This window comes from Puma concolor, chromosome E2, assembly GCF_028749965.1.
Source record: "Puma concolor isolate L17-30 chromosome E2, mPumCon1.1.hap2, whole genome shotgun sequence".
Lineage (NCBI taxonomy): Eukaryota > Metazoa > Chordata > Mammalia > Carnivora > Felidae > Puma > Puma concolor.
The window spans coordinates 19,128,554-19,156,364 of NC_141681.1; the positions used below are offsets into that span (position 1 = coordinate 19,128,554).

A 27,811-nucleotide genomic window follows, 5' to 3' on the forward strand; every position below is an offset into this window, starting at 1 on the left:
CATAACATTCTATTTTTATAGAAGAGACCACCCTAACTTTGCCATGAACAGTGCCTTCTCATTGCTAAATATATCTCTATCGTATGGTTAAGAATATAATTTTAATTGTTTTTTCTTTTTAAAACTAATTTAGCTTTTTAATTTATCTGAAAATTAAGGCCATTTATAAGTCACTTTTTCCTCACATGGCTATCCAATGTTCTGAACATTTAATTTAATTTGATTTAATTTAATTTAATTTAATTTTAATTTTTTTTTTAATTTTTTTTTTTAACATTTATTTATTTTTGAGACAGAGAGAGACAGAGCATGAACAGGGGAGGGGCAGAGAGAGAGGGAGACACAGAATCTGAAACAGGCTCCAGGCTCTGAGCTGTCAGCACAGAGCCCGACGCAGGGCTCGAACTCACGGACCGTGAGATCATGACCTGAGCCAAAGTCAGACGCTTAACCGACCGAGCCACCCAGGCGCCCCAATTTTAATTTTTTTAAAGTAGGCTTCACACCCAACATGGGGCTTGAACTCACAACACTGAGATCAGGAGTCAAGTGCTCTTCCAATTGAGCTAGCCAGAAGCCCCATAACACTTAATTTAAAAAAAAATTTTTTTTTAACATTTATTTATTATTGAGAGACAGAGAAGAGACAGAGCATGAGCCTGGGAGGGGTAGAGAGAGAAGGAGACACAGAATCTGAAGCAGGCTCCAGGCTCTGAGCTATTAGCACAGAGTCCAACATGGGGCTTGAACTCACAAACCGCAAGATCATGACCTGAGCTGAAGTTGGACACTTAACTGACTGAGCCACCCAGGTACCTGATCACAACATTTATTTTTAAAATGCCTTATCGGGGTGCCTGGGTGGCGCAGTCGGTTAAGCGTCCGACTTCAGCCAGGTCACGATCTCGCGGACCGTGAGTTCGAGCCCCGCGTCAGGCTCTGGGCTGATGGCTCAGAGCCTGGAGCCTGTTTCCGATTCTGTGTCTCCCTCTCTCTCTGCCCCTCCCCCGTTCATGCTCTGTCTCTCTCTGTCCCAAAAATAAATAAACGTTAAAAAAAAATTTTTTAAAAAAAATAAAATGCCTTATCAGGTGGGAATGCAAGCTGGTGCAGCCACAATGGAAAACAGTATAGAGGTTCCTCAAAAAACTAAAAATAGAACTACCCTACAACCCAGCAATTGCACTACTAGGCATTTATCCAAGGGATACAGGAGTGCTGTTTCGAAGGGACACATGCACCCCAATGTTTATAACAGCACTATCCACAATAGCCAAAGTATGGAAAGAGCCCAAATGTCCATCGATGGATGAATGGATAAAGAAGATGTAGTGTATATACATACAATGGAGTATTACTCGACAATCAAAAAGAATGAAATCTTGCCATTTGCAAATACGTGGATGGAACTGGAGTGTATTATGCTAAGTGAAATCAGTCAGTCAGAGAAAGACAAAAATCATATGACTTCACTCACATGAGGACTTTAAGAGACAAAACAGATGAACATAAGGGAAGGGAAACAAAAATAATATAAAAACAGGGAGGAGGCCAAACATAAGAGACTCAAATATGGAGAACAAACTGAGGGTTACGGGAGGGGTTGTGGGAGGGGAGATGGGCTAAATGCGAAAGGGGCACTAAGGAATCTACTCCTGAAATCATTGTTGCACTATATGCTAACTAATTTGGATGTAAATTAAAAAAAATTAAAAATTAAATTTAAAAAAAAGTTAGCATACTAAAAAAATAAAAATAAAATAAAATAAAATAAAATAAAATAAAATAAAATGCCTTATCAGGGGCATCTGAGAGGCTCAGTCAGTTAAGCACCTGACTCTTGATTTTGGCTCAGGTCATGATCTCACAGTTCGTGAGATTGAGCCCCACGTCCGGCTCCATGCTGACAGCAGGGAACCTGCTTGAAAATTTCTCTTTCTCTCTCTCTCTTGCCCCCACCCCTGTTCACACATACTCTCTCTCTCAAAATAAATGAAATGAAATGAAATGAAATGAAATGAAATGAAATGAAATGAAATGAAATGAAATAAAATAAAATAAAATAAAATAAAATAAAATAAAATGCCCTATCATTCGTGTATGGGCTTCTTCTTCTTTGTCTGTTATGCTCCTGTGTCTAAAATATGCTCTGCACCTTCATCTCCTCCATTCTACTGGGCTTGCTTTCTGTCTGAGCTGGTCATAAAGTTTATCACCAGTGTGTCTCTTGGGGCACCTAGGTGGCCCAGTCAATTGAATGTCCATCTTGATCTTGGCTCAGGTTGTGATCCCATGGTTCCTGGGATCATGCCCAAAGTCAGGCTCTGTGCTGATGGTGTGGAGACTGATTGGGACTCTCTCTCTCCTTCTCTTTCTGCACCTCCCCTAGTCAGATGCATGCACACGAGCTCTCACTCTCTCTCTCTCTCAAAATAAATAATAAACTTAAAAAAAAATCCAAATGTCAATCAATTGATGAACGGATAACCGAATTGTGGTGGACACATACAATCATTAGTCAGCCACTAAAAGGAATGAAACACTGATACATGCGATGACATGGATGAACCTTAAGAACATTATGCTACAGGAAAGAAACCAGGCATAAAAGACCACATATGGTATGATTCCATCTATATGAAATGTTTAAAACAGGCAAATCCATAGAGACAGAGAGTAGAATAGTTTCCAGAGATTGGGAGAGACGGAAACTGGGGAGGGATTGCTAACGGATAAGAGATTTGTTTCTTTTTTTTGGTTAAGGTTTCTTTTTGGTGTGATGAAAATGTTCAACAATTGATTGTAGTGATGGATGCACAATTCTGTACATATACATATCTGCATACAACCATATCTCAATAAAGATGTTAAAAAATGCTTAGAGGAACAAAGTTGGGTCAACTGACAAAATTAGAACATGGAAGGTAGATTTTAAAAAAGTATTGTATCAATGTTAAACTTGCTGAAGATGATGCCTATGTCATAACAGTACAGAAAAAAAGACTTTATTTTTAGAAAAAATATACACATTATATATAATATATATACATTAGATACAGCACAATTTATAAAACAAATCAAGCAAAAATGTTGACCATAGGTCAATCTGGGCAAAAGGTATATGATACTGTCTATTCCTGCAACTTTCCTATAATTTTCCCTTTTTTTAAATTTTTTTAAAAAATATTTTCTATTTTTGAGAGAGAGAGACAAGTGCAAGTCAGGAAGGGGCAGAAAGAGAGGGAGACACAGAATCTGAAGCAGGCTCCAGGCTCTGAGCTGTCAGCACAGAGCCCAACATGGGGCTCAAACCCACAAACCGTGAGATCATGACCTGAGCTGAAGTTGGACAATTAACTGACTGAGCCACTCAGGAGTCCCTAATTTTTTCCCTTTTTAAAAATTTTATTTTTTAAATCCTTTTTATTTTTTTTTTAAGTTTATTTATTTACTGTGAGAGAGAGAGAGAGAGAGAGAGAGAGAAAGCAAGTGGGGGAGGGGCAGAGACAGGGGGAGAGAGAGAATCCTAAGCAGGCTCCTGACACCTGTTTTAAGTTTTAAAAAAGTATCTATTCTGGGCAGAGGACTTGAATGAAAATTTCTCCATTGGTTCCTGGGTGGCTCAGTCAATTAAGCAACAGACTCTTCGTTTTGGCTCAGGTCATGATCTCACCATATATGAGTTTGAGCCCACGTCAGGCTCTGCACTACTGGTCTGGAGCCTGCTTAAGATTCTCTCTCTCTCTCTCTCTCTCTCTCTCTATCTATCTATCTATCTCATTCTGTATCAAAACAAATAAACTTAGAAAGAAAAATTTCTCCAAAGGTGATACACCAATGACCAACAAGCACATGAAAACATACTCCACATCACTCATCATCAGAGAAATACAAATTAACACCACAATGAACTATCACTTTTCACCCATTAGGATGGCTACTATTTAAAATAAAAATAAAAATAAAAAAGAAGAAGAAGAAAGAAAAGAAAAGAAAAGAAAAGAAAAGAAAAGAAAAGAAAAGAAAAGAAGACTAAAGGGGCCCAAGGGATAGCTCAGTTGGTTAAGTATCCGACTCTTGATTTCGGCTCACGTCATGATCTCACCATTTGTTAGATCGAGCCCCCCATCAGGCTCTGCGCTGACATTGTGGAGCCTGCTTGGGATCCTCTCTCTCTCCTTCTCTCTCACCCCTCCCCTGTGCGCGCTCTCTCTCTCTCTCTCCCAAAATAATAAATAAACTTTAAAAAATAAAAATATAAAAGTAAAAATAAATTTAAAAAAAAAGAAAAGAACAAATGTTAGCAAGGATGGGCAGAAATTGTGCACTGTTGGTGGAACTGCAAGATGGTGCCACTGCTAGGGAAAACAGTACAGAGTTTCCTCAAAAAATTAAAAATAGAACTACCACCTGATCTAGCAATCCCACTTCTGGCTATATATATCCCAGAATTGAAAGCAAGATCTCAAAGATTTGCATACCTACGTTCACAGCAGCACTATTCAAAATAACCAAGAGGCGGAAGCATCCAAATGCCCATCAACAAAATGTGGCATATACATACAATGGGATATTATTCAGCCTAAAAATAGAAGGAAATCCTGTCACATCCTACAACATGGATGAACCTTGAGGAAGTTATCCTAAGTGAAGTAAGCCAGTCACAAAAAGACAAAAATCGCATGCTTCTACTTACAGGAGGTAGCTAAAGTAGTCAAATTCATAGCAACAGAAAACAGAATAGTGGTTACCAGGAGCTGGAGAGATGAGGTAAGGGGGATTCGTTTTATGGGTATAGAGTTTCAGTTGTGCAAGATGAAAAGGTTCTAGAGATCTGTTTCACAACTTAACCCTACTGAACTGCACACTCAAAAAAATGGTTAAGATGATAAATTTAATATTATGTTTTTTTTAACACAATAAAAAAAAATTTTTAAGTACCCATTCTGGCCATCGGGGCCTCTTAAGAATACCGCCTCGTCCCTTAATCTTGCTTATTAAAAGTTTTAAATCTAACAGGTAGGTGTCCTCTCACAGTCTGGGCAACTAGAGACCCCTTGTTTTTATAAAAAGGAATAGATACAGGCCATTTGAGGAACTCCTAGAAAACCCCTATCAATGTGGCAGACCTTAGCAGGGATTCAGACTACTCCTCCCTTGACTTTGGCTAAGCTAGTTCATCCTTTCTTCACCTCCAGCTGCTGAAGGCTCTGAAGGGCTTTTAAGGAGGTGCCTGCATGCCTGGTATGCCCTAGATCCTATATTCTGGTTCTGTGAAGTGGGTGGGGTGGTTTAACTAATCCACAGATGGGCCACCTCATGTGAACCCAGGAAGATCAGCCTGCAGAGAAATGCCAGCCTGCACAGACAGCCTGCAGAGAAATGCCAGATCCACCAGGGGGCACCAGGCACCATACTACGCCACACCACGCCACATCCAGTACTCCGCCTAGTCCCTAGCCACCTACCCATGCCAAACAAGGGTCTCTGGCCAGCTTGCTTCTGCACTCCACAGGGTATAGGCCTGGATGGAAGGCCTAGATGTCCTCTTCCAGAGGCCTCTCTGTTTGTTCATAAGCCATATTGACTCTCCCAGAGTAAGCGTCTATCAAACATGCCAAGGGGGCATCACAACCAACAAAACAAGTTAAGTTCTCTGGGATTTGGTCTTTTGATACCTGTTCCTCAGGCTCTGAGACCACGAGTCCTCAAAATCCCTCACAGTCCATGAGTCCTCACAGTCCTTCCTTCCTCCCAATCCCTTTCTAAATCCAAGAGGTTTTTCTGGAGGGCAGGAGGGTGCAGGCCAGGACAGGCTATACCTAACCCATGGCTGACCACTTGGGGGCCTGAGTGTGGGCTCAAAGGATGAGTGACAAGATTAATAATGCTCAGTGCACTACCACATTTCCCTGAGACTGGCCCCTGGACACAGGTTCCTCCCTGCCCTAGGCACATTCTAGCAGCCTGCCCTCAGCACATTCTGGCAGCCTGGAAGGCTTATGGATGCCCAGCTCTCATTTCCTGGACCTCCTTGCCTTTATTTCAACAAACTACTTAGAAGTCGGGTCCTAAGCCTGTGATCCTGAACACGGGAACCTCCTTTTCTGACGCCCACATTTGGACAACACATACTCCCTCCCTCCCATTTCACCTTGCTAGCACCCTAGATGGCTCTGCCCCTGCTGTGCTATAGACACTGGCATGCCAATCCCCAGCCATGGGCATCCCCCTGCCAAGCTTTGCAGATCTCCTTCCCATAAAGTTAAAAATCAGTATGACTATACACACCTAGCTGCTAGGCAAACACCCAGACCATTCTCCACAGGAACAAGAACAAAATGCCCTCACTTTCTTTCCTCAGTCCCCACCCCGCTCCCGCCACCCTCACTGCCAAGATGTGGGACTGGCTTCCCACATCTTGTAAAACAAGTCTCTCAGGAAAAAAACCCTTGGCTTTCCTGCCTTCTACGGTCCTACCACTCTTCTCCTTGCCCTATCTTGGAGCTAAGCCCCACCACCTCATCTAGAATCTATCCCTCCAAGACCAGGCCCTACCTATTCCCCACTGATCTGCCGAATCTTCAGGTCCCTCCTCACTGCTAAGTGCTTCCTCTTACGTTGCAAACATGCAAGCCACCTAAACACAATTCCCTTCAGGGGTGCCTGGGTGGATCAGGAGTTAAGCGTCCCATTCTTGATTTGGGCTCAGGTCATAATCAAGCCCCATGTGGGGCTTGAGGTGGGGTCCCACACTGGGCATGGAGCCTGCTTAAGATTTTCTCTCTCCCCCCCCAAAAAAAAACAGGGCAGGGGGTGCGCCTGGGTGGCTCAGTTGGTTAAGCGTCCGACTTTGGCTCAGGTCATGATCTTGTGGTCTGTGAGTTCAAGCCCCGTGTCGGGCTCTGTGCTGACAGCTCAGAGCCTGGAGCCTGCTTCAGAATCTGTGTCTCCCTCTCTCACTGTCCCTCCCCCCATTCATTCTCAATCTCTCTCTCTCTCTCTCTCTCAAAAATAAACATTAAAAAAAAAAAAAAGATTTTCTCTCTCCCTCTGCCCCTCCCCCACTTGCATGCTAGCTCGCGCTCTCTCAAAAAGAAACAAAAAACAAAAAATACCCAATTCCCTTCATCCAGCTTCCTTTGCCTCCACTACCTACATGTACTCTTTTCCTCCCCTCACCTCCTGAATTCCTAAGGGGTAGTGAGCAGCTCTGCTTCTACTTCCCCATTTGCTGCTCACTCCACAATCCATTGCCCTGTCAGATGTATCTCGGTGCACTTTGGATTTTCAAATCAAACACATTTTTGGTCTTTTTGCAATTGGACTTCTATGCATCATCTGTCACACCTGACAAACTTGACTTTTGCCTTCCCTGACACACATTCTTCTTAATTTGCCTATTTCTCTCACTCTTTACTTTCTTTTCTTTTTTTTAAATTTTAAGTAGGTTCCATGCCCAACATGGGGCTCGAACTCACAACCCTAAGATCAAGAGTTATATGCTGTACTGACTGAGCCAGCCAGGCTCCCCGCTCTTACTTTTCTATCATAAATTACTAGCCCGTCCCACCCACACACAACATCCAATACATTAGGGTGTACTCTTTCCAAATCCCCTCTTAAGCCCTCCCTTCTCTCTATACCACTGGCTTTCTTTTCAATGAAAATTTTTTTTATTTTGAGATAATTAGAGGCTCACATGCAGTTGTAAGAGTGTGAGCTTCTATGTACTGTTTGCCCAACTTCCCCAATGGTAATATCTTATAAAAGTACAGTATAATGTCACAACCAGGATACTGACATTGATACAGTTAAGACACAAAACAGCTCCATCCCCACCAGGATTCCTTGTGTTGCCCTTTTGTAGCCACAGTCCCCATCCCACCACCAGGGGGACAAAAATATCAGAAGCATTTGAGCAGCTTCTTCTTCAACTTCTCACACATACTAGGGGGACATATCAGGACTGGGGCCTGGAGGGAAGCTCTCCAGATAATTCTGTTAGATATCCAGCTGAGAAACACTGCTCACACCTCCACACTATCCAATATCAGCTACTCCTACAATGCTGTTTTTCCTAGAAAATGCTTTTTATTTATTTAAAATGTACGTATTTTGAGAGAGAGAGAGAGAGAGAGTGCACATAAGTGGGGGAGGGGCAGAGAGAGGGGAAGAGAAAGAGAGAGAGGGGGAGAGACAGAGAATCCCAAGCAGGCTCAGCACGGAGCCTGATGTGAGGCTCAAACCCACAAACTGGGAGATTTTGACCTGACTCCAAAAACAGAGGAGTCAGACACTTAACTGACTGAGCCACCCAGGTGCCCCGAGAAAATACTTTTTAAACCTTGGTCTGAAGTCATACTATTCTCCAGAGCAGCCAAGACATACACAACCTACCAGTTACTGCCACCAGAAAACCCTACAGCTCCCAAAACCAACCCCATACAGCTTCCTTCTCTTCCTAACCTTGAGTTCATTCATTCATGCACTGAATGTATATTAATTCCTACAGGGGCCAGGGCTGTGACCTGACACAACACTCATCTATCCACCTGGCCCAAGCGTTCCACAATGCCTCCTTGCTGCCCAGGCTCCTGGCCCTCAACAGGGCTTAGAGAACTCCTAAGTGTCATACATGTTTATCTCCCACTGCCTTCAGCAAGCACCTGTGATGTGAGTGCCCATTCTGCCTCCTACCAACTCCTGATTACTCCCACCTACAGAGAAGGAGGCTGCTGCACTGGTGAGGAAAAAAAAAAAAGAAAAAAAAAAAAAAAAGCCCTCCAGGAAAATCAGGAGCCCCTTACCTCACAGTACACAATATCTGCTCCATAGTCCAGTGCCAGCAGCCTCATTGGGAGAGTGCCTACCCGAACCATAGGGGCTAAGATGAGTTTGTTGTGGTAGCACAGCGACAGGCTGTGTTCAATCATTCCTCCTCTGATACTGCCTGCAGAAAGGGAAAACAAGAGTCAGAAATCCAAACAAAGAAATATCTTCTGGGGCGCGTGGGTGGCTCAGTCTGTTAAGCATCCTACCTACTCTTGATTTTGGTTCAGGTCATGATTTCTTGGTTCATGAGCTTGGGCCCAGCATTGGGCTCTGTGCTGACAGTGAGGAGCCTGCTTGGGGTCTCTCTCTCTCCCTCTCTCTCTCTCTCTCTCTCTCTCAAAAATAAATAAACATTAAAAAAAAAAAAAAAGGGGGGGGGGAATCTCTTCTGTTACCCAGGGCAGGCTTTTCCTCTTCTTTCCAACACACAGGACTTTGTTTTCCTTTTCTCTGATCACAAAAATAATGCTTCCTTATTTATTCAGCTAAAGAATATTCATTGGGGCGCCTGGGTGGCTCAATCGGTTAAGCCTCTGACTTCAGCTCAGGTCACGATCTCATGGTTCATGAGTTTGAGCCCCACATTGGGTTCTGTAGCACAGGGCCTGCTTCAAATCCTGTCTCCCTCTCTCTGCCCCTCCCCCGTTCACTCTCTGTCTCAAAAATAAAAATAAACATTAAATAAATAAATAAATAAATAAATAAATAAATAAATAAATAAAATTTATTATGTGCCTAGTCTTGCCAGTCACTGTCCTAGTCTGATACATCAGAGAATGAAACACAAAAATTGCTGCTCTGGTAGAGCTTTCAATCTAGCAGGGGAACAAAGGCAGAAAACAATACATAACAAACTATATAGTATGTTGGAAAAGTGGTAATGCTACAGATTAAAAAAGCAGGGAGAAAGGAAATTGAAAACACTGGGGATGTGACTGACACATAATGCTGTATCAGTTCAAGGTGTACAACAAAGTGATTTGATATACATATATACTACAAAATGATTACCATAAGTTACGTCCATCACCTCACACACTAATAATTTTTTTCTTGTGATGAGAACTTTTAACATCTACTCTTAACAACTTTCAAATACACAAAATTATCAACTATAGTCGCTATGTTATACATTACACCCCTAGAACGTATTTATCCTCTCACTGGAAGTTCATACCTTTTGACCACCTTTGCCCATTTACCCCACACCCCCAGCAGGAAAAATGTAAATAATTGGTATATCAATGGTATATTTTATATGAAAATATTTACATTAAAATATGAAAATATTTATATTAAAATATAAAATTTTAAATAGGTAAACCAGGGCACCTGGGTGGCTCAGTTCGTTTAGCGCCCAATTCTTGATTTCGGCTCAGGTCATGTTCTCATGGTTCATGAGATGAAGCCCCAAGTCGGGCTCTGTGCTGACTGCACAGAGTGTGCTTGGGATTTTGTCTCTCCCTGTCTCTCTACTCCTCCCCCACTTATGCTCTTGCTCGCGCTCTCTCTCTCTCTCTCTCTCTCTTAAAATAAATAAATAAATAAACAAACCAAAAAAAAGCTCAAAATAAAATAAATAGGGAAAACAAGAGAGACTTCAATGGGAAGATAACATTTGAGCTAAGATATGAGTTAGCCAAGTTGATATCTAGTAGAAGAATACACAGAAGAAACAGCCAGTGCAAAGGCCCTCGGGCAGGAGCTTGCCTGGTATGTTAGAAGAACATCAAGGAGACCAACATGGTTGGGACACAGAGAGGAGAAGAGAAACTAATGTTTCTCATTACACGATGTTTCTCAGATACACGATGTCACAACAGTAAACAGGTAGGGTCAGATCCCATATGGCCTTTGTTAGCTCTTCATGAAATAGAAGTCAGCAAAGGGTTTCAAGTAGAGGAGTAGCATGACTGAACATGTTTTCTCATGATCACGGTGATTGCTATAAAAAGAGCAGTCTGTTAGGGGCCAGAGTAAACACAGGGAGACCAGGTACAAGGCTCTTTAGTAACCAACACAAGAGATGAGATAATGGTCGCTCAGGCCAGGTGGTGAGAAGTGGTCATATGCCAAAAATACTTTGAAGGTAGAGCCAACAGGAATAAAAAGAAGAATATCAAAATCCCATATCCCAGAGAGAACTGTTCATATTAATTTATTTATTTATTCTAAGCAAATATGGACCCCTCCAAAAAGTCATAAAGCTGGCTAATCAATGCTGTGTTCTGCTCCATTACTAATACTGTCTCCATTTTCTTTTTACTATTCAGCCCATTCTGGTTGGCCCCCACCTCCACTGTTCTATCAAAACTGCTCTAATTAAAGTCACCAATTACCTGGAAGTTGAGCAATCAACCAGACACTTACTTATGACATGGCTGAAACTCCCCTCTTCCTTGATCTCTCTCCTCCCTGGGCTTCTCTGATCCCACACTTTCCTGGTTTTTCTCCCACCAGTCTGCCCTGCTTTTCAGTCTTCTTTGCTGGTTTCACTTCCTCTACTTACCTGTTGAGGTTCTTCCTTAGTCTTGAGTCCTCTTTCCTTCTAATTCCACACACCCTCCCTTGAAAGTTTATTTACTCCCATGGCTTAAAATGTTGATAAAATGCTGGTGATCTCATACCAACTGCTCAAAACACGTCCCTACCCGGCTATCTTAAGGGCACCTCATACCAAACATGCACAAAACAAGATCTTGATCTGCCCTCCTAAGCCATCTCCTCTGTCTTCATTAATTCATTCAACAGAAATTTATCGAGCCCCTCTGATATGCCAAGCACTGGCTGGCACTAGAAATAAAATGATGAGGAGGAGGTACAGTAGAAGAGAGGGTTATAGAAAGGGAACTTAGAAATACGTGTGAAATTATAATCATGTACAGTGCTATGTGAAGGACATGAGGATTTAGGAATTTGTGTCAGGAGGAAAGGGGTGGATGGCGGCTGAGGAAGGCTTCCCTTAAGAAATAGTTTCTGGGGGCGCCTGGGTGGCGCAGTCGGTTAAGCGTCCGACTTCAGCCAGGTCACGATCTCGCGGTCCGTGAGTTCGAGCCCCGCGTCAGGCTCTGGGCTGATGGCTCGGAGCCTGGAGCCTGTTTCCGATTCTGTGTCTCCCTCTCTCTCTGCCCCTCCCCCGTTCATGCTCTGTCTCTCTCTGTCCCAAAAATAAATTAAAAAAACGTTGAAAAAAAAAATTAAAAAAAAAAAAAAGAAATAGTTTCTGATTCAAGATCTCAAGGGAGAGAATTAATCAGGCCAATACATGGAGAGAAAATGTTTCCCATTTCAGCAATTAGCACCTCCATTCACCCAATTACTCATCATTAATCCACACTCTCCACATTCAATCTGTCACTAACTCCTGTGAAACCACCTTCAAAATATAACTCTAATCCATCTGCTTTGCTCCAGTGCTATCCATCTCCAGTGCTACCACAGTGCACAAAGCCAGCCTCCTAATGGGTCTCCCAAATCTAATCTTACCTCCTCCTATCCTCTTTGTGATACTGCGTGGCATTTGAAAAAGGCAACTCTGATAACACCACTCCCCTGTTTATACCCTTCAATGGCTTCCCACTAAGTTTAGGATAACTCCCAAACCCTTCTGCTGGCCCAAGAAGCCCTGCATGACCTGTTCCTGCCCACGTCTCCAGCTCACCTTGAGCCTTTCTCCCACTCACTCTCCTTGCTCTGGCCACACTGACCTTTGGAAGTCTCCCACACCAAGACCTCTGCTGCCCTGGAGCCCATGTACTCGCAGTCCTCTGTCTGGAACACTCTCCCCGACTCAATCACACACACTCCCATTAAGATCCTCTTGACTTTGAATGTCCCCTTTTTGGAGACATTTCCCTACCAGACAACCGTACTTCAGGTCCCTGGTCACATGCTCTCACAACACTTTGTGCTTCCCGATAGCTCAGTAACAATCCATGTGTTCACACTTACTTGTGTGGTCTCTTCTTTAACCCTTAGCTGGTCCTCTAGATCACCAGCACAACAAGTTCCATAAAGACAGGAGCGTGGCTGTCTAGTTTACTGCCAGGCTTTAGCACGGAGCCCAGCACTTGCCCCTTAGCAGCTGTTTTGTAAGGAAGGTGTGACTGAACACTCACCTCTCTGGTGGCTGAGGACACCCTCCTGCAGCGTGGTTGATCCAGGAACTCCCTCTGGCACCAGGCCAGCAGTGCCTGACAGGGCCTGCCTCCACGAAGGCTCCTCTCAGAGAAGCTAGGCAGCCCTACCCTTTCCCAGCTACTGGCACAACCATTCACCCGGCCCTGAGATCACACCCAGATCACCATTTTAGCACAAACAGAAACAATCTCTCTACCATTCTTTCAAGGAAGGGCTGGTCTTCTCTATGACAGTTTTGATTGCCTTCTCAGACTATAACCTTAACTTCAGTCGCATGGATACAAAATTCCATTAGTTATAATGCCTTCAGATTGAAGATAACAGTATTCAGGAAAAGCAATGAGTGGAAAAAACTTTACCAGTCCCATCCATGTAAATTTTCCTGTAGACTACAACCTTGCTTAAAAAGCAATTTCTTTAAAATACAAATTTAGAGTTAAAATGACAATTAGGATTAAATATTTAGAGAATTATCCTATTTCCCACTCAAACCTGTGTAGATAAGAAAAAAATCTATTATATTTGTAAGACAAAGAGGTGATATAGCATATCACCATTAAGATTCTGATCTCTGGAATCAGACAGACCTGCAGTGGAATCCCAACTATGCCCAGGCAGATGAATTAACCTAGTGGAGGCTCAGCCTCTCTCTCTAGAATGAATTAACATAGTAGAGGCTCAGCTTCTCTCTTTAGAATGAGGCTCCAGCAGAATCTATGTCAGGTGAGACGCTGTGAAGAGTCAATTCTAGGACACACAATAGTTCTCAACACAGAGTAAGGGTTAAATGTTTTGTTTTTTATGTTTATTCATTTTTGAAAGACAGAGAGAGACAGAGCACAAGCAGGGGTGGGGCTGAGAGAGAGTGGGACACAGAATCTGAATGAAGCAGGCTCCAGGCTCCGAGCTGTCAGGACAGAGCCTGACACAGGGCTCGATCTCACGAACCTTGAGATCATGACCTGAGCCGAAGTCAGATGCTCAACCGACTGAGCCACCCAGGCGCCCCTGTAAGGGTTAAATGTTAACTGCTCTCATTATCGGGCTTTTTACACTTGCAACACATTCTATGATTACATCAACAAACATCTACCAGTTCTTTTAGGATCAAGGCACTGTGTGGGGTGTTGAAGGTAAAGAAATGGAAAGAACTAAGCTCTTGACTTCAAGGAGCTTCTCGGTTCTGCCACTGCCACCTATCAAGTGAATGATGGCAACAGCCTGCAAACCAGTCTCTGCTTCCAGGCTCATTATGTTCAATTTATGTTCTTTCCAGCAGTCAGAGGAGTCTTTCAAAACACAAATCAGGACAAGATATTCCATTCTCCAAATGGAATTCTTGCCCTTAGAATTAAGTTGCAGCTCCTTAATATTGCAAACAAGTCTTCCCCCTGCCTTCCTCAGAAGCACTATCTTTCATCACTTGCCTCCTGCCCTCTTACCTCCCCCATGCTAAGCTTCAGCTATTCTCAAGTATTTCTAGTTCCCAAATTGGCCTGCTCTCTCTCTCTGAACAAGTTGCCCCTACATAGAACACACATTCCTATTCCCCCACCTGGCTGACTTCCAGTAGCCTTTCAGAACCTCAGTACAGATGTCACCTGCTCCAGAAAGCCTTCCCTGACACTTACCTTCCAGAGTAAGGGCACCTCCTCTTAGCTCATGTCTTTCTTAGCATTAAGTACACTCTTGTAATTCCAAGAGCAACTATCAATCTGCCTCCCACATCACAAGGTGAAGGCAAGCACTGCACCTTGCTCATCACCAGGTCCTGTCACAGAGCACACAGTCTGGCATAATGTAGGTGTTTAGAGTTTGTTGTAAAAAGAAGTTAACAAGTCAAGTGGCAACGAGAATTTATGGTTCATGCTTCAGCCACAGAAGAGCTCTATCAAAGACAAATGTGCTCTATCACAGAGCATTTAAAGTGCCTCATCACAACCCCTATCAAAATAACACCAGCATTCTTCACAGAGCTAGAACAAACACTCCCAAAATTTGTATGGAACCAGAAAAGAACCCGAATAGCCAAAGCAATCTTGAAAACCAAAGCTGGAGGCATCACAGTCCCAGACTTCAAGCTGCATTACAAAGCTGTAATCATCAAGACAATATGGTACTGGCACAAGAACAGACACTCAGATCAATGGAACAGAATAAAGAACCCAGATATGGACCCACAAACATATGGCCAACTGATCTTTGATAAAGCAGGAAAGAGCATCCAATGAAATAAAGACAGTCTCTTCAGCAAGTGGTGTTGGGAAAACTGGACAGCGACATGCAGAAAAATGAACCTGGACCACTTTCTTACACCATACACAAAAATAAACTCAAAATGGATGAAAAACCTAAATGTAAGACAGAAAGCCATCAAAATCTTAGAGGAGAGGGGCACCTGAGTGGCTCAGTTAAGCATCTGACTTCAGCTCAGGTCATGATCTCGCAGTTTGTGAGTTCGAGCCCCGTGTCAAGCTCTGTGCTGACAGCTCAGAGCCTGGAGCCTGTTTCAGATTCTGTGTCTCCCTCTCTCTGACCCTCCCCCACTCATGCGCGCGCGCTCTCTCTCTCTCTCTCTCTTTCTCAAATATAAATAAACATTAAAAAATTTTTTTTTTAAATCTTAGAGGAGAAAGCAGGCAAAAACCTCTTTGACCTTGGCCACAGCAACTTCTTACTCAACACGTCTCTGGAGGCAAGGGAAACAAAAGCAAAATGAACTTTGGGACCTCATCAAGATAAAAAGCTTCTGCACAGCAAAGGAAACAATCAGAAAAACTAAAACGTAACCGATGGAATGGGAGAAGATGTTTGCAAATGACATATCAAATAACATACCAGCTAAAGGGTTAGTATCCAAAATCCATAAAGAACTTATCAAACTCAACACCCAAGAAACAAATAACCCAGTGAAGAAATGGGAAAAAGACATGAATAGACACTTATCCAAAGAAGACATCCAGATGGCCAATCGACACATGAAAAGATGTTCAACATCACTCATCACAGGGAAATACAAATCAAATCACAATGAGATACCACCTCACACCTGTCAGAATGGCTAACACTAACAACTGAGGTAACAACAGATGGGGGTGAGGATGCAGAGAAAGAGGATCTCTTTTGCACTGCTGGTGGGAATGCAAACTGGTGCAGCCACTCTGGAAACAGTATGGAGGTTCCTCAAAAATTTAAAAATAAAACTACCCTATGATCCAGCAATTGGGCTACTAGGTATTTATCCAAGAGACACAGGTATGCTGTTTCAAAGGGGAACATGCACCCCAGTGTTTATAGCAGCGCTATTGACAATAGCCAAAGTATGGAAACAGCCCAAATGCCCATCGATGGATGAATGGATAAAGAAGATGTGGTAGGGGCGCCTGGGTGGCTCAGTCGGTTAAGCGTCTGACTTCGACTCAGGTCATGATCTCGCGGTCTGTGAGTTCAAGCCCCACATCGGGCTCTGTGCTGACAGCTCAGAGCCTGGATCCTGCTTCAGATTCTGTGTCTCCCTCTTTCTCTCTCCTCTCCTGCTCATGCTCTGTCTCTCTCTTCTCAAAAATAAATAAACGTTAAAAAAAAATTTAAAAAAAAAAAGATGTGGTACACACACACACACACAATGGAGTATTACTTGGCAATCAGAAAGAATGAAATCTTGCCATTTGCAACTACATGGATGGAACTAGAGGGTATTATGCTAAGCAAAATTAGTCAGCCAGAGAAAGACAAATATCATATGACTTCACTCATACGAGGACTTTAACAGACAAAACAGATGAACATAAGGGAATGGAAGTAAAAATAACATAAAAACAGGGAGGGGGACAAAACATAAGAGACTCTTAAATATAGAAAACAAAGACAGGGTTGCTGGAGGGACTGTGGGAGGGGGGATGGGCTAAATGGGTAAGCGGCATTAAGAAATCTACTGAAATCATTGTTGCACTATATGCTAACTAACTTGGATGTAAATTAAAAAATAAATAATTAACTAAATAAAATTAAATAAATACGTAAATAAAAATAAAGTGCCTTGTACCTCCAGTTTTGGTTACAGAGCAGACAAATGCCACCCCACTCTCTTGCTCACCCAGTAAAGGACTGTAAGCTCTTTATCCTACTCAAATGAGAGCTACCACTTGAGTGAACAAGATTCAGATAAGAAAGCAGCAGGAGATGAAGTTGAAGCCAGATTCTGGAGAGTGACTAGGAGATAAGCTGTAGGCCATGGGCATCCATTGATGGCTTTTGAGTCAAGGGGTGACACGGCCATGGCTGTGCTTAGGAAGATCACTTGCACAACAGACGATGGGCTGGAGGGTAAAGGACAGGAAGGAGATAAGGAGTTGGATTAGAAAGAAGGTGAAATAGTCTAGGCATATAATGACAAGAGCTGAAAAGAAAATGGCCAGTACTTACACAACAGCACTGATGTAGGCTGGGAAATGAAAGAACAGGGAGGGAATACTAATAGCCACTTTTCATTTTTATAATGCCTTGCAATTCTCAAAATGCTTTATTTATAAGTATTGTGATTCTCAAACCTGGCAGCACATTAGAATCATCTGAAAGGCTTAAAAAAATACCAATGTTCAGGGGCACCTGGGTGGTTCAGTCGGTTGAGTGTCCAACTTCGGCCCAGGTCTGATCTCATGGTCCGTGAGTTCAAGCCCCGCGTCGGGCTCTGTGCTGACAGCTCAGAGCCTGGAGCCTGTTTCAGATTCTGTGTCTCCCTCACTCTCTGACCCTCTCCCGTTCATGCTCTGTCTCTCTCTGTCTCAAAAGATGAATAAACATTTAAAAAAAAAATTTTTTTTAAATACAATGTTCAGGCCTTACCCCAAACGAATTAAGTCAGAATGTAAACTCCTGTTTTGTTCACTGTCTCTTTGAATAGTACCCAGCACATACATGGTGCTCAGGAAATAGTTACTGAATGAATAAATGAATGAATGACTGTACCATTATCAGCTGAGATCCAAGGGACAATTGTGTTGAAAACTTACGGAGTAACCAGGCAATATGAATTACCATGGCAGCCCTGGGACAAAATACTACCAAGTTAGGCCCCTACTCCCAGGAGCTTACATTCTTTCCACAATAAGTAAACCTTTCTTATTTCTAGAGCACTATACTATAAAACATGTATCTCAATAACAACTAGAGGTTACTCAATGTCTGCTGTGAGCAGAAGGAAAAGAAAGGGGACTTATTCAGTGGCTGATGAACTGAGAAGAAATTAAGGGTCATAGGCAGAGACCAGCTCAGACAGATTCCAATCCTTATGAGATTCTGAGTTAATCATATTGTAAGGGCTCAAGCATGATGAGAAAGCAGCCATATACTAACCAGCTTCCCTGCCCCAAATATTTGGACAGAACCCAAATGCAAGTACATACCTATGTAGCATTCTTTTCTGATAATTCTTTTAATGTATCTGTTCTGGCTTTGTGCAAATCAAGTCTTTGTTTTACATCTGAAATAAGCAGTGGCACATGCAAATGGATAAAACCTGTTGAGTTAGATATACATAGCTAAGAAACAAGGAGCCCTGAGTCCTTGAAAAGAATCATAAAAGTAGTATAGAATTACAATCTGTCTGACCATTCATTCAGAGTGTCAACAAAGATATGGGCAATTCTAGTTGTTACAGCAGTTCTTTGTATCAAATTCAGAATCTGTCAGTTACCTATAGGTCCTAGTTCTGCCTTCTGGAATGGTATACCTCACAGCATACCTCATCTCTTTTCTTTTCTTTTCTTTTCTTTTCTTTTCTTTTTAATGTTTATTTATTTTTGAGAAAGAGAGAGAGAGAGAGAGAGCGCATGGGCAGGGGAGGGGCAGAGAGAGGGAGACAGTATCCAAAACAGGCTCTGCGCTGATAGCAGAGAGCCCAATGTGGGGCTCAAACTCACAAACTGTGAGATCATGACCTGAGCCAAAGTCAGACACTTAACCAACTGAGCCACCCAGGTGCCCCTGATCTCTTTTCCATCTGGTATACTGCCCAAATACATGAGGACAGTTTTGTACTCCCTAAACTTCTCTTTTCCAGCTTCACTCTCTTGAATCACTTTTTCTTGCGTTTATGATTTTCAGGGTCCCCAACGTTCCTGATCTCAAGGGCACAGCAAGCAATGACATCAGTGTACTTGGCTACAGATTCTGGGGATGAGGCAGACTCAGTGCAAGAGCTTCCCAAATGTGCCTACCTAAAGGGAAAGTACATGTACCTCAGCCTCTCTTCAGTCCTCATCCTGTATGCAGGGTTTCTCAACAACTCACTATTCATGTATTGGTCAGATAATCATTTTTTGTTAGGGGCTTTCCTATGCATTGTACAATGTTTAGCAATATCCCCAGCCTCTACCTACTAGATGCCAGTAGCAACTTCCCAGATGTGACAACTAAATATGTCTCCAACCTCTGTAAAATCTCCTGGGGCGGGGGGGGGGGGGGGGGGGGGTGGCGGGCAGGTAGGGAGGGAAGGATGCAAAATCACCCTCACTACAGAGTCACTGCTCTATCCAACGACTCTGTTCCCTGTTACTACTCAAAACTCTCTCCTCTGCTGATTCAACAGGTAACTCTCCAGGAAGTCTACTTATATATCAAAATGGCATTTGAAAATTTAGAAGTATTTATCTTTTTGGAAACAACATTTGTTGGCGAGGCTGTGGAGAAAAAGGAAACCTCCTGCACTGTTGGTGGGAATTCAAACTGGTATAACCGCTGTGGAAAACAGTAAGGAGGTTCCTCAAAAAATTTAAAATAGAATTGCCACATGACCCAGCAATTCCACTACTGGGTATCTACCCAAAGAATACGAAAACACTAATTTGAAAAAATATATGCACCCCTATGTTTATTGCAGCATTATTTACAATAGCCAATCATGGAAGCAACCTAAGTGTCCCTTGATATTTGAATAAAGAAGACCATAAACACACACACACACACACACACACACACACACACACACACACACACGATACATATATATATACATATATATGTATATATATCATATATATATAATTCAGCAATTAATAAAGAATGAAACCTTGCTATTAGCAACAACATGGATGGATGAATGATCTATAAAGTATAATGCTAAGTGAAAGAAGTCAGTCAGAGAAAGACAAAAAAGACACGGGGGTTTTGTAACCTAAACATCTGAATTCAAGTAAAATATTGTCTGACTAGGGCTATGTGAGGCAACCCACATATCTGATCACTCAGCAGAGTAGAAGGACCCTCCTCACCACTATTCAAGCAATTTAGCTATCTGACTGGGATGCTGGTAGAGGTGAGCAGACTGCAAGAATGTAAGGTTCAGAATGAAAAGTTGGGAGTGGTGGCAAGAGAATGGAGAGTGAAAAAGAAGGGGAAAGGTATAAAGAGAAGGGTCTGCTTGAAATAAAGCCTGAAGGTCTTACCTCCCACTTCACAAAGAGGCCATCAGCTTGCCCTCTCGGCTCTCAGCTCTCGGCCAAGAGGAATGGGAGTGCCTAGATCTAAGACATCTATCTGGCTCTTGTCTTGTCCCCCAGGCCTGACCATTCATTCAGAGTCTCAACAAACATTTATTACCAGACCTTGCGCGTGGACCATATTTGGGAAGGCACCGCCGCACCCTCCGAATTTACAGGAGGAGACCAGCACTGGACAAGTCATCAAAGGTGCGGTGAGAGCGAGAGAGGAGAATGGCAGGGATCGGACACCCGATCACCAGAAGCCCTCCGCCCTCTGGTCCAAGAGGACAGGCCTCCATCGCCGCTTATCGCCAGACCCGGGAGCCTGCCTCCATCGCACCCTTTTCCCCAAGGTTGGTCCGGGTCTGGATGTCACCAACCCCGGTTCAGACCTACAGACCTCACCACAGTTGAACTTTACAGATTCCCCCTCCTTCCTCACGGTTCGCCGACTCCACAAGCCTTACTGAGCCACGCCAGACACCGTCCTCGAGGCTCTTGCGCGCCCGTGACGTCATTGCCGTGCGCCTCTCCTACACCAAAGGGACTATGGATCTCACACGGCCGCTGCGGATGGTGTGGCTCGCATCTCGGTTACTTCTCGCTCCTCAACGAGGCCTGGTGGTCCGCCGTCCCGACGAGCCCTTGCCCGTGGTGCGCATCCCGCGGGCTCTACAGCGGCGGCAGGAACAGCGGCAGAGCGGGCGGAGCCCCCAGCGGCTGATGTTGGCGCGACCTGGCCCGCTGCTGATCTCAGCGCGGCGGCCAGAGTTGAACCAGCCGGCGCGCCTCACGCTGGGCCGGTGGGAGAGCGCGCCACTAGCTTCGCGTGGCTGGAAAAATCGGCGCTCCCGCCGGGACCACTTCTCCATCGAGCGTGCGCAACACGAGGCGCCGGCTCTTCGGAACCTCTCGTCCAAGAGCAGCTTCGCGGATCTGGGTCTGGAACCTCGCGTGCTGCGTGCTCTACAGGAGGCTGCTCCTGAAGTCGTTCGGCCTACAACCGTGCAGTCAAGCACCATCCCCTCCCTACTTCGCGGCTGCCACATCCTTTGCGCCGCGGAAACCGGCAGTGGCAAGACTCTCGGATACCTACTACCTCTGGTTCAACGGCTCTTGGGCCAACCAAACCTGGACTCCCATAGTCTATCTGCTCCTCGAGGCCTGGTCCTTGTGCCTTCGCGAGAATTAGCCGAACAGGTGCGGGCCGTGGCGCAGCCCTTGGGCAGCTCCTTGGGCCTTCAGGTGCGGGAGCTAGGGGGAGGCCATGGCATGAGTAGGATCCGAATGCAACTGTCCAAACAACCTCCAGTAGATGTACTAGTGGCCACTCCAGGGGCTTTGTGGAAGGCCTTGAAGAGTCAACTAATCAGCCTGAAGCAGCTCTCCTATTTGGTATTGGATGAGGCAGACACGCTTTTGGATGAAAGCTTCCTGGAACTAATGGACTACATCTTGGAGAAGAGCTATATAGCAGAAGGCCCAGCTGACTTAAAAGACCCCTTCAATCCCAAAGCTCAGTTAGTGCTGGTGGGGGCCACATTTCCCGAAGGTGTAGGCCAGCTGCTGAGTAAAGTTGCCAGCCCAGACTCTTTGACCACCATTACCAGCTCCAAGCTCCACTGCATCATGCCTCATGTCAGACAGACATTTATGAGGCTGAAGGGAGCAGAGAAGGTGACTGAATTAGTGCAGATCCTCAAGCAACATGACAAAGTATATAGGACTGGCCCCTCCGGAACTGTTCTAGTGTTTTGTAATAGCTCAAGCACTGTGAACTGGCTGGGATATATTCTGGACGATCACAAAATCCAACACCTAAGGCTGCAGGGACAAATGCCAGCCTCAATGAGGGCCGGTATCTTCCAGTGCTTCCAGAAGGGCTCCCGAGACATTCTTCTCTGCACAGACATAGCCTCTCGGGGCCTGGACAGCTCCCACGTAGACCTAGTTGTCAATTATGATTTCCCCCTCACTCTGCAAGACTACATCCACAGAGCCGGGAGGGTGGGCCGTGTAGGGAGTGAGGTGCCTGGCACTGTCATCAGCTTTGTAACCCATCCCTGGGATGTAAGCCTGGTTCAGAAGATTGAGCTGGCAGCTCGCCGGAGGAGAAGCCTTCCAGGACTAGGGTCCTCAGTGAGAGAGCCTTTGCCCCAGCAAATCTGATGGCAGCCGGCTTAAATATGATGACATTAACAGGGATCCTTCCCTTTGTCCTGGGTGGGTGAGCACACTTATCGTAGGATGCCCTGGGCTGCCCAGTCACCCCCCCTGAAGCCCTGGTGAGCTGCTATCTGGCTTCCAAAGGTAAGATGTGGCCAGATGTAGAGAATGAGCTACTGAGGATGATTCCTTGTGGGCTTTCACATGACTCATGAAAAATAAAGTAGATTTTTGTCTTTGTATTATGTCATAGTTTCTAACAGTAAATGATGTGTTCATTGAATTGTGAGAAGATTCACACTCCAGACTGCCACACCTAGGACAGAGGCTCTTTCAGTTGCTGTTTGAATTAATAAACGTTTAGATTTTATTTCCTGCCCCCCAAAACATCCATTAAGCCCCCAGAGAAGGGAAAGGGGATGTGACTAGCAGTACAGAGATTTTCTTCACCAACAGTGCCCATGGCAAGCTTGGGCATTCTTGGTGAAATCTCTCTGGGAAGTACTGGCAGAAGAATAAAAAACAGGCTGACACAAAAGTATTGCTTGGTGTGCATTTCCAGGCTCTACCTTCTTTCTCATCTCTTCATGGCAGGGGAAGAGAAGAGAAACAAAACTGTTTACAAAATTGGCAAAATAAGCATATAGCTTCCTCTCACTATCACCTAGGTTCCGGCTTCTGCAGCATTATATAAGCCTAAGTAATGAGGAGCAGCTGAGGTCAAATATAATACTGCACAAAACAACTTAAAAATACTTACACACTGAAACAGATAAGGAGGCAGAGAACAGAAATGGACCCATGGCAATCTTTGCCAGAAGACAATGTTGTACTAAATGTATAATCATAGCTCTCTTTTTCATGTGAGGAAACTTGAGGCTCAGAGGGATAAAACACTTTGCTCAAAATCATACGCATAAGTATGATAGAATCTGGTCTGTCTGCACTGGGGGTTGAGTTATTTACCAACTTTTAATAGTGCCCACTTGGACTCTCAAAAGCAACCCAATTTGGACAAAATTTGGTCACTCTGTCCATGAATCAGTGTGGCAAAACTGCCCAGGAGGCTTGTCTAAAGTACAGATTCCAGGGGCCTCTGGCTGACTCAGTCACTAGAGCATGCGACTCTTGATCTCAGGGTTGTGAGTTCAGGCCTCACAATGGACGGAGAGATTACTTAAAAATAGTCTTTTTTTTTTTTTTTTTTTTTTTAAAGTACAGATTCCTGAGCTCAGAACCATTTGTCTATGCCATTCTGCTTTCCCCAGAGACCCAGCCAGGTCCTGATAAGGTATCAGTAACCCCACCAGGTCAGAGTGATGTTCCCAGACAATGATCTCTCTGGAGCCTTGGAGAATCTAAGTGGTCTTATGCTGGCCCACCTGCCAGAATGAACCTCCTCCAGAGCTCTCCCCTTCACATTTTACCTCCTAGCACTCTCTAGGGGCAGACCTGATTTTGTGTGTCCTAACTTGCATCACACTAATTCAAGCAACTTAGGAATAGAAAATGATGTGGTTCTCAACCAGGGTTGCCCAACCTCTAAAATAGTGGTCTAATCATTCTCTACCTCCGGGACATATCTCCTTCCCAACTGCCCCAGGAAACAAGCATCCCATCTTTGCATGTTCGAGGTCGGCAACGGGGGGCCCCCTCACAAAGAAGGTTATCTCTCATTGCTAGGAAGTCCTTGGCTGCACTGTATCAAAGTCAGGCCCAAATATGGTTCCTTCCTATAGGCCTGATCAGGCTAAGGGCAGAGTTATCTATTTACTCCTCCTCTCAGGAGGATCCAGCCAACACAGTAACACCTCTTCACAGTTTGACCACGTTTTTCACCTGGACTTCTCCTAAGCCCATCCTAAGCTTCATCCTTTCATGGTGGTAGTAGCATTGTTAATACAGCATTTGCCTTTTGGGGGGAGAGATGAATGTAATGATTAGGTTGTCATTTTGTGTTATGTCATTTTGTCATGAATTTGTTTTGAATTTTATATTAAAATGGGCCCACTATTCCCACTTTGTGAAGCCATTCAGGACCCTCATTTTGCCTTGGAACACGTTTGATATCTCTCCCAGTGTCACTTTGAAATGTGATGAGCTTGCCCACACATTTCTATCGGGTATAAATCCAGAGCCCAACATGAAGCCCTACCGTCCAGCAGAACACTTCTCCACTACCTGTGGAACCTTGGCTAGGCCCCTTAACCTCCTGGTTTTTTGAGCCCTCGGTTGTAAAAACGTGAGGGGTATGTGAATTTACATTTGGGGCACGACAAGTTCAGTAAGAGCTTGTCTTTGCTTTTATTATTCCCAGCTGGAATGTCTTCCCTCAGCTCTCCATGGGTCCAAATCTAACTTGTCTTTCAGGCCCACTGCCAAGGAGCCTTCCACACAAATTTCTGCCTGTCTGGCTATTGAATACTTAGGGTCAGTACCATACAACCAGGCTGTGTCTTAGGTTAATCTTTCCTCTCAAGCCAATGGCAGAATGTGGGTTTCTCTTGCCCTCTTTTGGTCCCTGGGGCTGTGCCGGCCCATAGGTATGCTCCACGGGGAGTGGCTGGGTGAGGAGAAAGATGGGAGGGCCCAGGCAGAGTGTTCCTCTGCCTCCACTCTGCTCTCCTCCATTAAAACTCAGAGAGCCTAAAAGCTGCCCCTCAAGTCACAGATTCCTTATGTGACCTCACTGGGTAGTGATGACCTCACAGGCCTTTTCACAGTTACCATGACAGGGTAACTACACAAACGTGGTGCTTTCAGGAAAGCTTCCCTACCAGTTCTCTACCAGATACCAGTCTGTTTGGATGCCTGAGAGAGAATGTCTGACCGGATCTTCTATATTCATTCTAATTTGTCCTCTGTCCCCTGGGAGGGCAGCACAGCAGGTGAGCGTAGGCCAGGCATCTGTACAAGAGTCACTGGTGTACACACAACTTCACATGGCTGCCACGTGTTGCTTTGGGGCTTGCCCGCCACACCTCTGAGCTTCTCCAACTGTAAGTAATAGCCCTCAGGGACCTACAGTGTTCCTGCTCATTGCCGAAGACACGTAAAATGTCATCCCTGGGCAACTATTCAGAAAGCTTCTAAACTTCATAATTGTAGCTTTCCCTTTTGGGATACAAGTTGCTTCCATTCTGACACTTTCCTGATCAGCCTCTTAGCAAAAGTCAAGCGAATTTTTGTTGGCAAGTAAGAAATGGAGCAGTTTGAGGAAGAACCGTTGAGGTCCGCTCATGAACCTCCCCTTCAAACCCAGGCACCTTCACCATGCTGTCGTGTAAACATCCACATGGGACCCCTCAAACACACCCCAGACGGAGCTGCTGAGTACTGGGGTAAGGGTGGTGGTGTCATGTGCACGGGCAGAACAAAAGAGCCAAGGAGAGTGATGAAGTGATACCAAGACTGGAGGGTTGATGAAATGGTGTCCCAGGAGGTTGGGTTGATGTGAGCCTAGACTTGCTACCCAGAATCTGTCTTTGAACCTCCTGATCATTCTGCCTTAGTATTTGGCCATTTTCTAATCTAGATAAAAATATTAGAGGGCTAGAGGACAGTGTGGTTGAAACAGGCAGTATGAATGGGGCCCAAGAGGAGTTGCCCAAGAGAAGATGGGAGGGTTTCTTAATCCATTTATTTTAGGTTATTTTTTCCAACACTTGAAAGGTATTTCCATTAAAGCTTCAGAAGTTATAGACCATAGGAATTTCCCCCCTATGGAAGGGAAAGATGGAGGGGATCCTGGTTGCAACTGTTTTCAGGCTCTACTGTTTCCTCTGAGAATGGGGAACAGATTTCCAGGTCTCCTGCTGCTGCCATAAGCTCCAGAGAATCACCTTTGCAGCCATGTTCCTTCTCTAGGGGACTCATTGGGGTGACTGGCCAAGGCTGTGTTTTGAATACCAAGCAGATTAAAGGTCTTCAGCCAGAAACTGGGAGAGACATGAGAGGGTAGGTCCTGGCAGGACACTGTATACAGCAGAAATGACTGATTAGATCTGATTTTCTTTCCAACAGCAGGGGCTCCCTCTTCTCCTACACCTGGTCACTACCATGTCCTCTACCAAGGGTGTGGAGAAACCCAGGTGGGCTGGCATGGGGAGACGTACTGCCTGGTTGGTGGCTACCGGACCTATGGGGATGCTCCTGTGGCCACCCCAGCAAAGACGGAAGCAGAGAAACCAATTCCCAGCCAGGCTCCCAAAAGACGTCGAGCTATGGCAGAGTCAAATAAAGACGTAGGTTGCTCCAGCCCCAAAATTCGGAGATTGAAGCATGGTGGCAGGAGGATGACCCCAAAGAAGCTTGCTGACTGAGCCACTTTACAGGAATGGCAAACATTTAACTGCCTAAGACAGCTAATGCCTCTTCCTGAAGTGACCCCCCACTGCCCACCACTGGAGATTAGAACCTGAGCCATTCTGTCTGAGCCTTCTTCAGCCAGGAGCCTCCTTCCATACTAACTGGCCATGGGCAAGGAGCCATAGAAGCTGAGGTTTGAAATGAAAGCCTGCTCTGAACATCCCAGAGCCAAAACTGGCCTGGAAGAAAACCTGATGTTTCTCCACTCAATCCTGTAGAGTCCCTTCTCGGGAAGAAGAAAGCAAAGTTTGCACTCTTTGAACCAAGGAGGATGCAGGAGCAGAGGGAGGGTTCAGAGTGGCCTTAGCAGGGACTCAGTCCATCAGATGGACTCTTGCCCTGAGTCATTGCCAGCAGTCACCAATTAAACCAAGAGGAGCTGGACTTTTTTAAACCGAAAAAAGCAATCTGGGTCTACCGAGGGAGCCTCTTGTCTGGAGTGGCAGGAGGCAGAATAAGGAAACCCAGGAAGACCCGCTCCCCAGAGCAGGAAGAAAATGGAGAGTTAGGTGGCGCCACCACTGAGGCTCACGCGCTCCTTCATTCCCAGTCCTTCTTAGCCCCAGTGGGATTTCTTACTGTTCAATAAAATGGTTTTCTCTAACATAATTGACTTGAAATCCAGCTTGTCCAAGGCCAGGCCCCAAATCTCCCTTTTCCCTTGAAGTACATTTCCACATGGGGTATCTGGTGCTCTAACACCTTCTGCCTCCAAAAGAGACCCGTGAGTGCAGCTTCTAACTGTGTGGCTACCATAATGACAGCCGTGCAAATTGGGGCAGGACACAGGCAGGTTCTTTAGGAGCCCAAGGGTGGCTGGG

The 27,811-nt window shown here is 44.7% G+C and overlaps 3 protein-coding genes across 8 annotated transcripts in view; 2 read left to right on the plus strand and 1 right to left on the minus strand.

Annotated features, from left to right (window-relative positions):
• DUS2 (dihydrouridine synthase 2) overlaps positions 1–21,060 on the minus strand; it is a 49,129-nt gene extending 28,069 nt beyond the window's left edge. The window contains exons 1-2 of one of the 6 annotated variants that reach the window (XM_086689106.1): positions 20,924–21,060; positions 8,811–8,953 (exon numbers count right to left, since the gene is read on the minus strand). In XM_086689106.1, coding sequence (XP_086545232.1) covers positions 8,811–8,936 — 126 coding nt within the window. In that variant the 5' untranslated portion in view covers positions 8,937–8,953; positions 20,924–21,060. The other 5 variants (XM_086689105.1, XM_086689107.1, XM_086689108.1 and 2 more) reach the window with 5 other exon arrangements.
• On the plus strand, positions 21,006–22,867 carry DDX28 (DEAD-box helicase 28). Its single transcript, XM_025920807.2, has one exon. It carries the CDS (start codon positions 21,006–21,008, stop codon positions 22,623–22,625), a length of 1,620 nt encoding a protein of 539 aa, XP_025776592.1. The 3' UTR covers positions 22,626–22,867.
• A 142-nt stretch (positions 22,868–23,009) lies between these two features.
• On the plus strand, positions 23,010–27,599 carry DPEP2NB (DPEP2 neighbor). Its single transcript, XM_086689117.1, has 2 exons — positions 23,010–25,516; positions 26,649–27,599. The coding sequence occupies exons 1-2, from the start codon at positions 25,444–25,446 to the stop codon at positions 26,942–26,944; spliced, it is 369 nt and encodes a 122-aa protein (XP_086545243.1). The 5' UTR covers positions 23,010–25,443; the 3' UTR covers positions 26,945–27,599.
• The last annotated feature ends 212 nt before the right edge of the window (positions 27,600–27,811 follow it).

What these genes read in the sequence shown, in the direction of transcription:
- DPEP2NB (XM_086689117.1), top strand. Translation starts at nt 25,444, where the DNA reads ATGTCTGACCGGATCTTCTATATTCATTCTAATTTGTCCTCTGTCCCC. An exon ending in GGGCAGCACAGCAGGTGAGC is followed by an intron (nt 25,517 to 26,648) that starts GTAGGCCAGGCA and finishes TTCCAACAGCAG; the next exon opens with GGGCTCCCTCTTCTCCTACA.
- DDX28 (XM_025920807.2), top strand. Translation starts at nt 21,006, where the DNA reads ATGGATCTCACACGGCCGCTGCGGATGGTGTGGCTCGCATCTCGGTTA.